The sequence below is a fragment of the Larimichthys crocea genome, chromosome IX (assembly GCF_000972845.2).
Source record: "Larimichthys crocea isolate SSNF chromosome IX, L_crocea_2.0, whole genome shotgun sequence".
In the NCBI taxonomy this organism is placed as follows: Eukaryota; Metazoa; Chordata; class Actinopteri; family Sciaenidae; genus Larimichthys; species Larimichthys crocea.
In genome coordinates this window covers 1285340-1299643 of record NC_040019.1, presented here as the reverse complement: position 1 = coordinate 1299643, position 14304 = coordinate 1285340, and the positions used below count along the sequence as shown (strand labels likewise).

The 14304-nt window shown below is 43.2% G+C and overlaps 1 protein-coding gene across 3 annotated transcripts; it reads right to left on the bottom strand.

The window, feature by feature from the left end:
• Positions 1–6992: 6992 nt before the first annotated feature.
• Positions 6993–13903, bottom strand: cixh2orf42 (chromosome IX C2orf42 homolog). Of its 3 annotated transcripts, XM_019264727.2 has the most exons (9): positions 13784–13903; positions 10844–11977; positions 9884–10009; positions 9657–9740; positions 9254–9358; positions 8443–8550; positions 8088–8188; positions 7494–7656; positions 6993–7408 (listed from the first exon to the last, which is right to left on the bottom strand). In XM_019264727.2, the coding sequence occupies exons 2-9, from the start codon at positions 11955–11957 to the stop codon at positions 7170–7172; spliced, it is 2040 nt and encodes a 679-aa protein (XP_019120272.1). In that variant the 5' UTR covers positions 11958–11977; positions 13784–13903; the 3' UTR covers positions 6993–7169. The 3 variants fall into 3 exon arrangements, with proteins under 3 accessions (XP_019120272.1, XP_019120275.1, XP_019120282.1); XM_019264730.2 differs by lacking the exon at positions 9657–9740 and having other exon boundaries at positions 13784–13900; XM_019264737.2 differs by lacking the exons at positions 9254–9358; positions 9657–9740 and having other exon boundaries at positions 13784–13902.
• Positions 13904–14304: the final 401 nt, after the last annotated feature.

The following is a 14304-nucleotide window of genomic DNA, read 5'->3' as shown; positions in this document are numbered from 1 at the left end:
ACTGACCACCAATCTCTGTTTTGAAGTAGCTCTATCATTTTTCACTTAGCTCATTATAAAACAATAAGAGGCCTTAAAAGAGGGCAGTGTAAGTGGGGTAGTGTTTGACAGCTACATGTAAGGTATCTGTAGAGTGTGTGTTGGAGTGTGGGAGGTGGTTTGTTTGTTACCTGACCACACAGACACAATCAATCTCCCTCCATGTCACGGAAATTGATGCTGATGGATGGACTTGGACTTCTCTTTCTCTAAGACACATGCACAGACAAGGTTCCACAGCATGTATGGCAACACGCAGAGGCACAATAAACCTGAATCGCCTTACAAAGTCATCAGATCTCTTTTTATTTTGTGTTTCAGATCCGTGTTTCTGGAGATAAGTGCCATCCCGGTGCCGCTGTTCCACCCTTGAACAGGACAATATTCGATGAAAGGCTCATTTGCTGAGCATTACGTTAGAGCGAAGCTGCTGATGGCCACACAAAAGCCATGTAAATGAGCTGTGTGAGAGGCCCATCAGTCATCATGCCAGATGCGCTCTCCCATTATTATTTATGGCCATAATTGGCCCCGTGTTTCCTCAGGCAATGACTCTACAGTGATGGATCTGATGATGACTCCGCTCAGCCCAACAATCAGGAAGCAGTCAAAAGGAAGGGATGAAGAGAAAAGATAGAGGGAGAAAGTTTGCATGTGCAGAGGAGGTGCTGTGTTTAGATGATGCAAAATGGTTTCTAAGGCGAGCTAGAGTAAGTGATATGTAGCTGTGGAGCTGGGATACAAACACCGATGGTTGTATGTCATATGTCGACGACCTTCTTGACAATTCGGCATCAATATAAGTAATAAAGATACAAATGATAGCCGTGTTGATATTCAGTATAACATCACTTCCTCTTGTGTGATATTGCGTGTTTTTTGAAGCGCATATTTGCAACAAAGTTATCACATCTTGATGTTTCAATCTACCGATTCGTTCAGTGACCGTGGGGATTCGATATATTTAAGGTTGGTACTGAACACCTGTACTTTTTGCCTTGTTTGGTTGAGGCCAAATCGACTCGCACCACAAATTCATCCATCATTCAGGGCTGATTTCACCCTCCTAATATGAGTCAATATGGGTTATTGTGCAGTCAGTGGCAATCAGGACAAACAGTTGGGGGATTGAGATATGGATCGTCAGGGGATTGACGCTAGCTTTGGTTGGTTGACTCGAGGATTGACAGGAAGGGCTCAGAGGTCGTCAGGTAAGTGGTCTATCTATCGGACCTCCTCTCCTGACCGCTCTCTCTGTCTGGTCCTTCGATGAGTTAATGACTTTCTGTGTGAGGCAGGCCGAGCAGAGTTGTCTCAAGGCTGTAGAAATGTTGTGTGTGTCACAGTTTGTCGTCAGTCATCACGAATGTGTTGACAAGTCCTGTCAGTCTGCCTCTTTCTCCTCCTAGTTGGCAGGTAGACGACTTGTTGGCAGATCTATTTCCTCCCTCGTCTTACACCGAAGGGCACCACGTTAGATTAGTGCGTGTGTTGTTGAGTGCAGGTGCTCTGAGTATGCGTATCTAATATGTGTGACTCTGCCAGGCCGGCTCAGATAATGCATTTCGCCTTGTTCATCTGGCTCAGAAAACACTGACCTCTGTAACTGATGAGCGGCGTTTCCTCAAGGTTTTCCCCCTTTTAATGTTTTGCTTAAATACAAAGACACAAAAGCACAGTATCTACTTATTGCGTGCAGCTTGTAGTAACCTTTCTGACCTTATTATTACACAGTTGACTCAAACATTCACAGTAACTCGATGTCCAAGGACATCCAAGTGTTCCAACACTGCTAAAATGACATTATTTCGATGTTTCAGTGATTCACCGTGTTGACACATTCAAATTATATTTAGCATTTTCTTTTTGGGAACTTGCTGGGTCTGAGCTACTTTATTTCAGACCACTGAAAGGTTACATGAGGGGAACACGATGACAGTAGACATATGCACGGTCATTCAGTTAATTTGTGTATGGAAAACATTTCAAGGAATTGTTTTGCATGACAATCTGTAGCACAGATGTGTTTCAAGGATGAGGCTATGACATGAACTTACTTTGTGTGGAAGAGAACATTAATCTTTACCTTAAAGGGCCGGTGTGTCGGAGTGAACCCTTGAATCTAACACATTGGACCTTTAAAGTTAAATCCAAATTCAATACCTGTTTTTTCTCTAGTTAAGGCTCTAGGGATGACATGATCCCCTGAGGATGAACCCTAATTACTGTGGTGATTGTTTACCCTAGTGTCACCTTCCACATGACTACAACGTCGTCGGTTTTATTCTTTGTTCCATGTCATGCCCAAGCGGCATAAAATGTCTCAACTTCACAGCAGAAATAAACATACTTACAACCTGGTACACAAAACAGTTAATTTCCACGTTCATGACAACTGTACTGAGGGTGAATTTATACAGAACTCACCTGTTCAAATTATATTAAAGGGTCAGTGTGTCGAATTTAGCGGCATCTAGTGGTGAAGTTTTAGATTGTAACCGACCGAATACCCGTCACTTCTCCCTCTAGGTTCAATAATCATGAAGAAGAAGCTACAATGGCTGTAAAACTTGTGGAAAAACAAGGACCCGCTCCCTCTGTAGATACAAAAGGCTCATTCTAAGGGAATATAACTTAATAATCTTTATTTTCAGGCGATTATACACTAATGAAAACATAGTTATCTTGCGACAAGACGCCAAGAAACCTCTGGGTCACACATTCCCTGTCCATTTCTTTATACAGTCAGTGGGTGGCATTAGAGGAAATGTAAAGGGGAGGTCATTAGGATTCATCCTCTGGGAAACATTAATGTCTGTACAAAATGTCGGTCCAATATCTTTTGGAAGATTTCAGTCTGAAACCGTTGCGGTGTACCGACAAGACAGATGTTGCCATCCCCTAGATGGTTGCAAGCATGTCTTAAAAAAGAAGTTTGGTAAATAAAGCCAGGATGACAAAAGTTAGATTTTGAGCAATGCTTGCAACCACATGTCAAGTGGAATGTGAAGTTCATGGCCAAGTCAACGCTGTCTGTCTCTCTTATTATACGATGGAGCGAGTGGAAGCAGCCCAAGATACAGCCGACTATGACTGCATGTCTGTCAACACCAGGCAGCAGACACGCACGGCGCAGACAGCTCTCTTCTAGCTCTTGTCATTCCACATTATCCAACACAGAAAAATAATCTCCAAAGATGATATAAATTTGCGTTTACCGACGCACAGGTTGTGCCTGTTTTGCTGTCTTTTGTAACAGCATATTTTGAGGTTGAGAGCAGGTTACATCACTTGGAAACAAACCCATCACAGATGTTTTATTTCATTTATGACACGCTTCCCTCCCACCTCACATTAATCAGAACTAGCCTGTGTTCATTAATCTACTGTACTGTTACATTGCCCATTGCTTTCATCATCCTCTGTGATGCCATATTTTAGGATAATACACATCACAATGAAAGTATTTCTGTGTTATTAGGCTGCACCAGTCAGTAAATTAGTCACTTTTAAAGATGTTTGCATAATAAGCAATACCCTACAGGGACTTTTATAGCATTTTTTCAGCTCATTGTTTTGGTTTTATGGCCTCCAAATTTACTGTGGTTCACTCTCACACCTCGCACACAGATTTACAGATGCACCATGCAGCTGTTTTCAGTAAAAAAAAAGTCCACTGCACACTATGTGATCAGCACTAAACAGCAGACGGGAGAAATTAGCAGCTAGATGGTGAAAATAGTTGAGCATTTAACAGAAAGAGGAGTATAACTCTACATGGATGCTTATATTCAAGGTGCTCATATGTTACTGTTGTGTTTATAGCTTGTTTCTGCTGCCCCCAAGTGGCCAAAAAAACCTTTTAATGTGACACGGCCCATTTTTTTTGTCTGTTTTATCAATATTTAACTTTTCTATCTAGCTCAGAGAGTTTTTTTAAATTATTATTATTGAATTAAATGGTGGACAATGGTGAACAAAACACCATGGGGTGGTTGGCAAACGACTACAGTGAAAATAGAGTGAAGCTTGGGGAGCTATGTAGCTGTCTGGCACTAGTCTGGCTGGCTAACGCTTCTAGGAACTTCTAGAAACAAATATTTTGCTAGTTACTAAGGTGACAAGGCTCTGACAGCTTTTTATTGAACGAAATGGTGGACAATGGTGAACAAAATGCCAAGGGGTGGATAGCAAACCAGTAGGGGGGAAATAGAGTGAAGCTTTGGGGAGCTTCGTGACAACCTATGATGCTATTTTGACTGGCTAACGCGTTAGCTCACCAGCTACAGCAGTTCACCCATGTCACCAAACTTGTAGACCCAAATATTTTGAAATTTACTAAGGTGACAAAACTCTGAGAGTGTTTTATTGAATGAATGGTGGACAGTGGTGGACAAAACACCATGGGGTGGTTGGCAAACCAGTAGGGGGCAAAATAGCTTGCTAACGCGTTAGCTCACCAGCTACAGCAGTTCACCCATGTCATGTCTTTTCTATTTTATCAATGTCTAACTTTATATCTAGCTCAGAGAGTTTTTTATTAAACAAAATGGTAAACAATGGTGAACAAAATGCTACAGGGCGGTCGACAAAAAAAGAGAAACTATGTAGTCTAGTGCTAGTCTGGCTGGCTAACGCGTTAGCTCGCCAGCTATGTGGCTGTCCGGTGCTATTCTGGCTGGCTAACGCGTTAGCTCACCAGCTACAGCAGTTCACCCATGTCACAAAATCTGTTAACCCAAATATTTAGCTACTTTCTTTCTTTCTTTCTTTCTTTCTTTTCTATTTTACCAGTCTAACTTTATATTTAGCTCAGAGAGTTTTTTTATTAAACAAAATGGTAAACAATGGTGAACAAAATGCTACAGGGCGGTCGACAAAAAAAGAGAAGCTATGTAGCTGTCTGGCTGGCTAACGCGTTAGCTCGCCAGCTATGTGGCTGTCTGGTGCTAGTCTGGCTGGCTAATGCGTTATCTCGCCAGCTATGTGGCTGTCTGGTGCTATTCTGGCTGGCTAACGTGTTAGCTCGCCAGCTATGTGGCTGTCTGGTGCTATTCTGGCTGGCTAACGCGTTAGCTCGCCAGCTATGTGGCTGTCTGGTGCTATTCTGGCTGGCTAACGCGTTAGCTCAACAGCTATGTGGCTGTCTGGTGCTATTCTGGCTGGCTAACGCGTTAGCTCGCCAGCTATGTGGCTAGCTAACGCGTTAGCTCACCAGCTACAGTAGTTCACCAAGGTCACAAAATCTGTCAACCCAAATATTTAGCTACTTTCTTTCTTTCTTTCTTTTCTATTTTATCAGTCTAACTTTATATCTAGCTCAGAGAGTTTTTTATTAAACAAAATGGTAAAGAATGGTGAACAAAATACCAAAGGGCGGTCGACAAACTAGTAGCTATGTAGCTGTCTGGTGCTAGTCTGGCTGGCTAACGCGTTAGCTCACCCATGTCACCAAACTTCTAGACCCAAATGTTTAGCTACTTTTAAAGTTTTTTTTCCAGTATATCTATGAATATCCATATAACATGTCTGCTTTCTGAACATTCTTCCCTCTCTCTTCCAGCCTCCATCCTCTCTTAGGCCCTGAGCTGTCTTGCCTGTAACACATCTTTCAGGCGACGACGGGAGCCTCTGTCATAATGTGCTCGCTTTTCCTTCCAGGAGAGGATTGATGCGTCTCCCGTCTCCGTGACTGACAGACTACATAAACAGCTAAATGCGTGGCTCGGAGCTGTCTGGCAGCCGGGCCCCCCTGTGAAGGCAGAGGCTGTACTCAACACTGATGTCCTGGGGGCTTGTGAGGGAGGAACGAGGCCGGAGGCTGGCAGTGTTCTTATACGCCTACACCCCTGATGTAGATACACAGTGTTGCAAGCTGCTATTCTGAGGAGTGCATATAATTTGGCGTGATGTTCTCATGGTATTAACTTGTAATCTTAATTAATTCATGAACATTTGGACACATTTTCGGGGGAAGCATGTGTGATGTTTCCAGTGATATATATCTCACAGCGAGCGTGTAATTCCTGCTTTGTGGTGCCCAGAAGGGAAGAAGACAGATCCGAGCCAAATTATGAAACGCAGTTAAACACCAGATTTTCTTCCATATAAGTTAATTTTCTGCAAAGTAAAAGCAGGTTTGAAGAGCTGTTACACCTTTTCTCTAGTCATGCTGGCTTGGATAGCTTTATTAAAGCGGGCCTCTGCTGGGAAAACAGCAGGCTTATGCCTCCATCTGCTGGTTTATAGAGTTTATACATCCGTTAACTCATGAAAGATGGGGAACTAATACAGAAGAATTGACAAAAAGTGAAGCACAGGAGGCAAAAAGGTGCCACAAAAATGCCAACTGACATTTAGCACTCAGAGAAGCAGCTTTTAAACTACTAGAACTGATATTTTATGTCATTTATTCCCTTTATTTAAGTATATAATGTGACCTTACACAAAATCATACATTACTTTTCAATGGTGGATAAAAGAGTTGAAGCCTGGTTGCTCAAACAATGGCACCCACCTGCATAACTTTAAGCCTTAATATAATGTGAACAGGTGAGTTGTATATAAATTCACCCTCAGTACAGTTGTCATGAACGGGGAAATTAGCTACAGAGACCAAAACTGTTTTTTGTACCAGGCTGTAAACATGTTTATTTCTGCTGTGAAGTTTTTAACATGGGGACTTATGGAGACTGACTCACTTCTGGAGCCAGCCTCAAGTGGACGTTTGAGAAAACTGTCAATAAAGAGACATTTTATTCTTTATTCTATTAAATATTTTTTATTTTCTTCATGTTTACATGTCAAAAAAACCCCAGAAACAAACAAACAGAAACTCTCACACACATACATAATAAAGGTTACACCTTCAGACAAAGGAAGCATCACATTTACCTGTTGCTTGTTGTTTTAATACTTACTGGTCATGTGATCTGAGTAAAAATGTTTTTAAAAAAAATAGATACTTTTTCCAAAAAAATATATTTAATTTCTTTTTTCACTTCACGAGTTTGACATTTTATATTTAGCCTTAAAGAAAAGGCATTGAGATGACACACCTTGCATAATATAACACAGATATAAGTCACAAACAGTCTACGCGTCGTAATATCTGACAGGCGATTGGGCGATTACACGACCACCTGAAGGATTTCAACAGTCTTTGTGAGTTTGGGTTGGCTCGAGTCCGTCTTGTTGCGACCTCCTTTCTCCGCCGCGCTCGTTTTCTCGCCGTACTCGGGCTGACCGCTCTGCTGGTGGCCGAATTCGAAGCTGATGCGGAGCTCTCCCATCTGACAGCGAGGGAGGACGTCTGGGATCCACTCGATTACAAACGGACTGGCCTCCTTCTGATCGGCCGAGCCTGGTCCTGCGCAGATAAACCACGGTGTTAATACAAGCAGCGCAGGCTGACTTCTTGGTGTCAAACAAAACAAAAAAAACAAGTCACTCACCGACTTTGAGGAAGGTGCGGAGCTCCATCGGTCGAATAGCCTGTGGCCGATCTGTCTTGTACCCCTCCGGTAGCTCCGGTTCAGGTAGCGGCTCGGGGCAGCGAAAACGCGAGTAAGAGCCGTCGACGTTCTTTACAAAACTCTGGAAGAGCTCTAGAGGCACCTGACGGGCGGACGGCGAGACAGATAAAGAAGTGAGGGAAAGCAGATTTGTACATCGAGATCAAAACTGCAGTTCCTCAAACGTCCACTTGAGGTTGGCTCCAGAAGTGAGTCAGTCTCCATAAGTCCCCATGTTTAAATGTCCAACTTCACAGCAGAAACAACTCATATTCAAACCAAATTTTATGGAGGCTCAGGCTGTGTTGCTGCGTACATTTGGTGCTACACCAAGGCAACATACGACCCCAACAACCTCCACCAATAAGGTAGGAGTTTTGTATGTAGCCTGACAAGCAAAGCCCAATAACTGGAGGCGATTTAGATGAATGTATCAACACCTCTCTTCGGAGAAGAAAGGGTGTAACTACCATCCCCAGAGGTTGTTACACCCTGAGCCTGAGAGAGAGATGCGGACGGAAAGTGTGTGTTTACCTCCGGGGTGTCAAAGATGCGTTTGACCTGCATGAGGTTGGTGATGTGCCAGGTGTACTTGGAGAAAGAGCCGTGAGGAAGTCCATCGTTTCTCGCAAACGCTGACGAGATAAAAAGAGATTTTCAGATCATTTATTAAAAATATATAAGGATGTAAAAGTACTCCATTACAAGTAAAAAGGTTTTTGATTAGTTCAGTGGTTCTGAACCATCTGAGAAGTTTAGAACTTCTAACTACTTACAGACGTCTGAAAAACAACAAGGAAGCCCAAACAAGACGCTCGTTTCAAACAAGAACCTGACCTATTTAATGACAAATTAAAACGAATTAATTTAATAAGTGACGACGTCGCACCTGTCGTGAAGTTGGGCAGCCTCTTCTTCTTGGAGCCGAGTGACAGGCGATGCTGCAGAGCGTTGAAGAACTCCTGAGGAACGTGGTACACCAGAGGCTGAGGTTTCCCTGATGGAGGAACACGACACGACCTGAACCTCCTGCTCTCCGATTGTGTATAAATAATTTAATGTGCTTTATAGGTACTGAGTGATTAATTAATAAGACTTATGGGTTGCCAAAATCCAGTTATTAAAGGAATACATTTAGATGAGAAGATTGAAACCAATCGCTACTGCCAGCATCTGAAAGATCGGAAACAGCCTGGCTCCGTCCAAATCCAAAGCTTTGATTAACAACCTGCTAAAGACACTTTTAATAACCTGGAAGTTGTTCTAACTACAGATTTATAAAGTCAGAATAAAGGAGTTATTAAAGTTGTGTGCCCTCTTTGACTCTGTCAACTGTATTTTCTGTATTTAACTTTATTTTTTGGTCATGAAACCAATCATGAAAGAAAATGATTAAGATCTGGGAAAACAGCGACAATTTTAAAAACAATGACAAGGCAAAAATATAGAAGATTTGGAAGATAGACAAACATATTTCTCACAGAAGAAAGGTTCGACTTTGTCCGACTTTACTTACTGTAAGTCGTGCACACACAGGTTTCAAGTGTAACGAGGCTCTTGCTGTAATTTTACCTCCAAACAAACAAAGGCTAACCAGCTGCTGCCTCAAGTTTTTCCCAAAACGCTGAATCATTTCTTTAACTCTGAGTCCGCGTATATATTTATATATGGTTAGATTATTTATCTTCAAGCTGTTTTACCATCAAACTGGTAGTGCATAGTCTGGTGGATCCTCTCCGTGACGCTGGCCAGCCACTGGTGGAAGCCCATCGTCACCGCACGCTCATCCACAACCTGGGTACTCCCTGAGACATGACCACACAAGATTATCACGTGGACCAACCACCAAGCAGATAATTAAATCTGTAAGATTTTAATTAATTGTGTTCTTGGGTCACTAGTTAAATGTTAAAATATGTCGCGTGTCGTCTACAGCGCGACCTTCTTTTCAGGATTAGTGCTGCGGGATTAGACGGAGGAATGATAAAGATGGAGACAGATGTCTAAGACGATGTAAGGCTCTTTAACAGACAGATGAAAAGAAAAGACATGAAGGAAGGGAGGGAGAAAGGGAAGGAAAGAAGGGAGGGAGGGAGGCAGCACCTGGAGCCTTCAGTCCACCAGCACCAGGAGCTTTCCTCTGACCGGCTCTCCTCAGGCCGGAGGCCGACCCAGAGGGCGAGGCCACTGAGGGGGGCGGGAAGTTAGAGAAGGACGGGTCGGGGGGAAGATAAAGATAAGAAAGAGAAGGGAGGACAATGAAACGTGCTTTAATGAGTGATAACGCCGTAATAAATCCATCAGGATGTGTTAAACATCAATAAACTCACCGGAGAGAGATTCATCCAGCCGAGGTTTCTTAGTTTTATGGTGAGAGTTGACCGACTCGCCCTGCTGAAGAGGCTTCTCGCTCGGACTGATCACTCGGTTGGCGGCGGCGGCGTTCTGCTGCACGCCTGGAGAAAGAGATGTGACGCTGAACAATGAACAAAGCAACACATTAAAAGGGAGACGTTGGAAACAGCTGAAGAACTAACAAATAATTTAATTTGATTTGATTTTCTGCTACTGAACCTTGACCCAGAGCGTTGGAGCCACACTGAATTTTTGAGATACATGTTTTGAGTTAGTTACGGTATTTTTTTTATTTATGAAAAAGCTAAGTTAGTGTAAAAGGTACTTTCTTTATTTCATCATGTGGTGACGTAAACGACACGCCTGCCACAATATGTGGATTTTTTAAATTTCCATGAATGAACACAGACCTTGTGAGTTGAATTCTACGTTTAGTTTTACTGTGTACTTTTTGTTTGTGTAATTTTTGGTTCAATAAACGACATCTTAATTATTTAGATGTGCGTGCTTATTAAAAAAAACATCGGTCTGTAACTCTGCACCTAACAAGACTTTGTTAACTTGCTCAGATTTGGTCTTTTTTTTTCTAAATATGTAAATATGCTACATAGTTAAATTGTTTTCTGGTCTTTTGTAGAGGGTGTTTTATTTTGAAAATCGTCCGGATTCTCCATGCCAGTGATTCTCAAACTGTGATTTATTAAATTAAATAAATCAAGTGCGACTGAAATTCAAAAAGAAAAGTTATAAAAGTTCTAAAAGATGCAATGCAATCGTGGCTGCAAACAGGAGAAGGTGGTGGTTTTTCAAAGTAAGATGGTGTGATGGAGACTTTAATCATCCTCTCAGCAACAAAGTGAGTTTTTAAGTTTCCTAAAATGTGAAAATGTTCCTTTAAAATCAGCTCAGACTGACAGAAAAACTTGTTTTCGTACCGTTGGGTGTGTAGTTGATGAACGCGTCGAACTCCGACGCCAGTTTCTCGTCGCTCGCGAAGGCACACACGCAGGCGTAGAAGTGAAGGCAGGGCTGGGATGTGAGTGAGTTGGGCGGAGGGTGAGCTGCTCCGTCAACACCACCAGCTTTACTTCTTCTGCCGCCGCCGCCACTGCTGCTGTTGACCTGACAGGCACAGTGGAAAACAGAATTCTGCTGCTCCCTGCTCCGCTTCTCGCTCTTTAAAACCTCCGACAGTCCGCCTGCACCTACGGTGAGGTGCAGCAACCCCAGAGGATGCTGGGAATCTGTGTGGCACTTCACCACCAGGGTGTCCTTGGAGACACGCTGCACCAGAGGACCTGGAGACTCTGTGGCCAGCCTCCACAGCTCCTCCCTGGCTTGAATGGAGGCCTGCAAGCCCTCCAAGACGGAGCTCTTTAACGTCAGCGGCGTAGCACAGCTGCGGCACTCGATGGCTTGCTTGATGTGGACGCAGAGGCTGTCGGACGACTGTTTGGAGTTCGCCACCGCCGATTCTGACTCGCTCTGGTTTGACCTTTGCCTGCAAGACGGCAAAAAGCAGCGCCCTAAGCTGATGCGGGTCAGCAGGGTGGTGCCGTCGCCCGTCGCGATAGCGGTATCTGTAGGAACGAGCTCGACAAAGCCGAGTTGGGTAGCCGTGGCTCCTCTTCCTCTGTGACACACCGAAAACACCTGCACTCCTCCACCTCCGCCCTCCCGCTCTTTCCCACCTCTCTCCTCACTGTCTATTATCACCTTCACCACCTCCACCGCGCACTTCTTGCTGACCGACGTGGCGCTCCGGAGGGAGACCCCGCACGCCTTGTTCTTGCAGCTGAGCCCGCGGGTGCCGTTGAAGACGCCGCAGTGCGGACACTTGCGGATGCCCCTCAGCGTGGCCCTGCCCAGGTTGGAGAGGAAGGCGGGGGTGGTGGATGAGCTCTTTCTGCTGCCGTCGACCTGTTTGGCTGCCAGGTTGGCCTGCCCAGTCGAGGAGGTTGTGGTGGTGGTGGTGGTGAGTGGGGCGGAGGGGGAGATGACGCTGGGTGAGGAGGTCACTTCAGTCTCCATTTTGGGGCTTTGTATCATTCAAGAGTTCAGCTGGAAATCTGGACAAAGACAAATTTAATTTATTTAAAAAATATATTGTTGTAATCTTTATTTAAAAACAAAGTATTCAGTACTTTGTACTTTAAAGTACTTTATTGAGTAGCAATAGCCAAGACAACAACAAATGGGGCGGTCGGTAGCATAGTGGGTTAAGCGGCCGCCCCGTCCTAGTCCTCGCTGCAGCTGGCCTTCTTAGCTTCGTAGCTTCTTTGACGGGGCAGGTCGAGTGCCTTTAAATTAAAAGCTGCATCATTTGCATCAAAAGAACACTAGACACTAGTCTTCTTCGGAGTATAATCTTTCCCCACGTCTGTCTCAGAGTGCCCCCCCGTTGGCCGTTGGCCAGTAAAAATCTATAAATTATCCGCACCGTTGTATAGGCCGCAGGGTTTAAAGCGTGTGAAAAAAGTAGCGGCTTATAGTCCGAAAATTACGGTATAAACTTCTGTCCTGGGTTTTAACTATTTAATAATAAAAAAGGAAACATCATCATCATTCAATGATGCATCCACCTTACTATAAAAGTATCGGTATTGGCGATACTGGCCCGTATTTACTTGGTATCGGATCGATACCAAAATATGCAGTATCGCACACCCCTACATGGCGGCTCACTCAGTTAGGTACCTAAAAAAAAAAGACTATTGGACTGGACCCAGTTAGGGATGTAACGATACAACTCACGACTCGATACGGTTCACGATACGATTTTTCTTTTTTTATCAAAATGAGCTACAGACAAATTATGACCAAATAAAATTCTCTTTTTATTTGTAGGGGAAATAGGTGCTTTCTTTACAGAAACTCTCAAACTGTTTGTGTTCTCTTATAAAAAAAAGCGCAACTTACATCTTAAACAACAAAACACATGAAGAATATTGCCCTGGTAATTTCTTGCGCTCCTGCCCCATCGGCAATTTTCGCTCCCGAGGTGGCGTGACGTTACTTTGCTTCTCACTGTGGTGGCGGCGAATATTCTGCTGCATGTTGCTCGTGTTGCCGCTATATGTTGCAGTCTCTTGCAATATTTATGTGCTGTTTTTGGTTTTCTCATCATTTAAAACTGCTCGGTGCATCCTCTATTTTCTACCGTTGCCAAGTCTTCCCGCGTTCTGTGCTCCGTACCTACGTAGTGACGTAAAGTCACGTGATTTGACGTCTGACGTTGAACAAATGAACAAACTTTTTTTAAGATAATGTAAGAAAAAGAACACTACTTCTGTCACATTCGTGAAGAATCGTCGCGCATTTGTACCGATTTTTAAATCGTGTCACGATGCATCGTTACCATTTGTACCGATTTTTAAATCGTGTCACGATGCATCGTTACATCCCAAGACCCAGTCAGCGTTTGTTGTGTTTGTCCCTTCTGAGCTACCGTAGAAAAATGGCTGGACTCCGCGTTAGAGGACCCGCTCTCACTGCAGATATAAAGAGCAACAAAAACACAACTATTCTTATTTTAAAGGTAACGAAAACACACTAATGAATATTATATTCAGTTCCTGCCAATGAACGCTCCTTTAAAACATGTTATTTATCAATCTCCTTCTTATAAAACAAATAAACTAGTTAGATTTGTCATAATTAGGCTCGTCAAAGACGTTAGGTGTTTGTTTTTATTGATATAAAATGTCTCAGTGGTGTAAAAATAATTTGAAAATGGAGCTATCTTTAAGTTTTGACAACATTATAACAGTTAAAGCGCTTTGTAACACATCCCCGGTTTTAAACACACCTGTGTGTCCGTTAACCGCCTCGCTGTGTGTGTGTGTGTGTGTTGTAACGGTAACGGTTTAAAATACCTGCGTTCCGCTCCTGTTTGGTCAAACTCGGCTTCGTCTCGACCGTCGCCATTCCTCCTTACATCCCGACCACCGCATTGCGCCTGTAACGACACTCGCGATTGGTCGGAGCTGATCACGTGGGTGAGAAAAAAAGGGGGGCGGTGGCCTCCTCGCCTTTGGAGCGCTGAATCATGGGAGGTGTAGTTCGTGTAGCGGGTTTTTTTTGGCGGGATATTTGAGTTTAAAGTTTTCAGGCGAATTTAAACGCAATAAAGTAAATTTAATGGAATTTATCGCTCTAAATTTAAAAAAAGTATTACCAATTTATTTGTATTTAATACCTTTAATCAACTACTGTAAGTCCTATAGAACAAATTTAATGTATTTTTAGGTGTAGTTCGTGCAGCTTTTTTTTTTTTTTTGGCGGGATATTTGAGTTTAAATCAAGTTTTCAGGTGTTTTCTGGCAAATTTAAACACAATAAAGTAAATTTAATGGATCTTATCGCTCTAAATTAAAAAAAAAAAGTATTACCAATT

Coding starts and splice junctions, on each gene's coding strand:
- cixh2orf42 (XM_019264727.2), bottom strand. CDS start 11,957: ATGATACAAAGCCCCAAAATGGAGACTGAAGTGACCTCCTCACCCAGC. Junction 8,189..8,442: donor GCTGCCCAACTTCACGACAG/GTGCGACGTCGT, acceptor TTATCTCGTCAG/CGTTTGCGAGAAACGATGGA. Junction 7,657..8,087: donor GCATCTTTGACACCCCGGAG/GTAAACACACAC, acceptor TCCGCCCGTCAG/GTGCCTCTAGAGCTCTTCCA.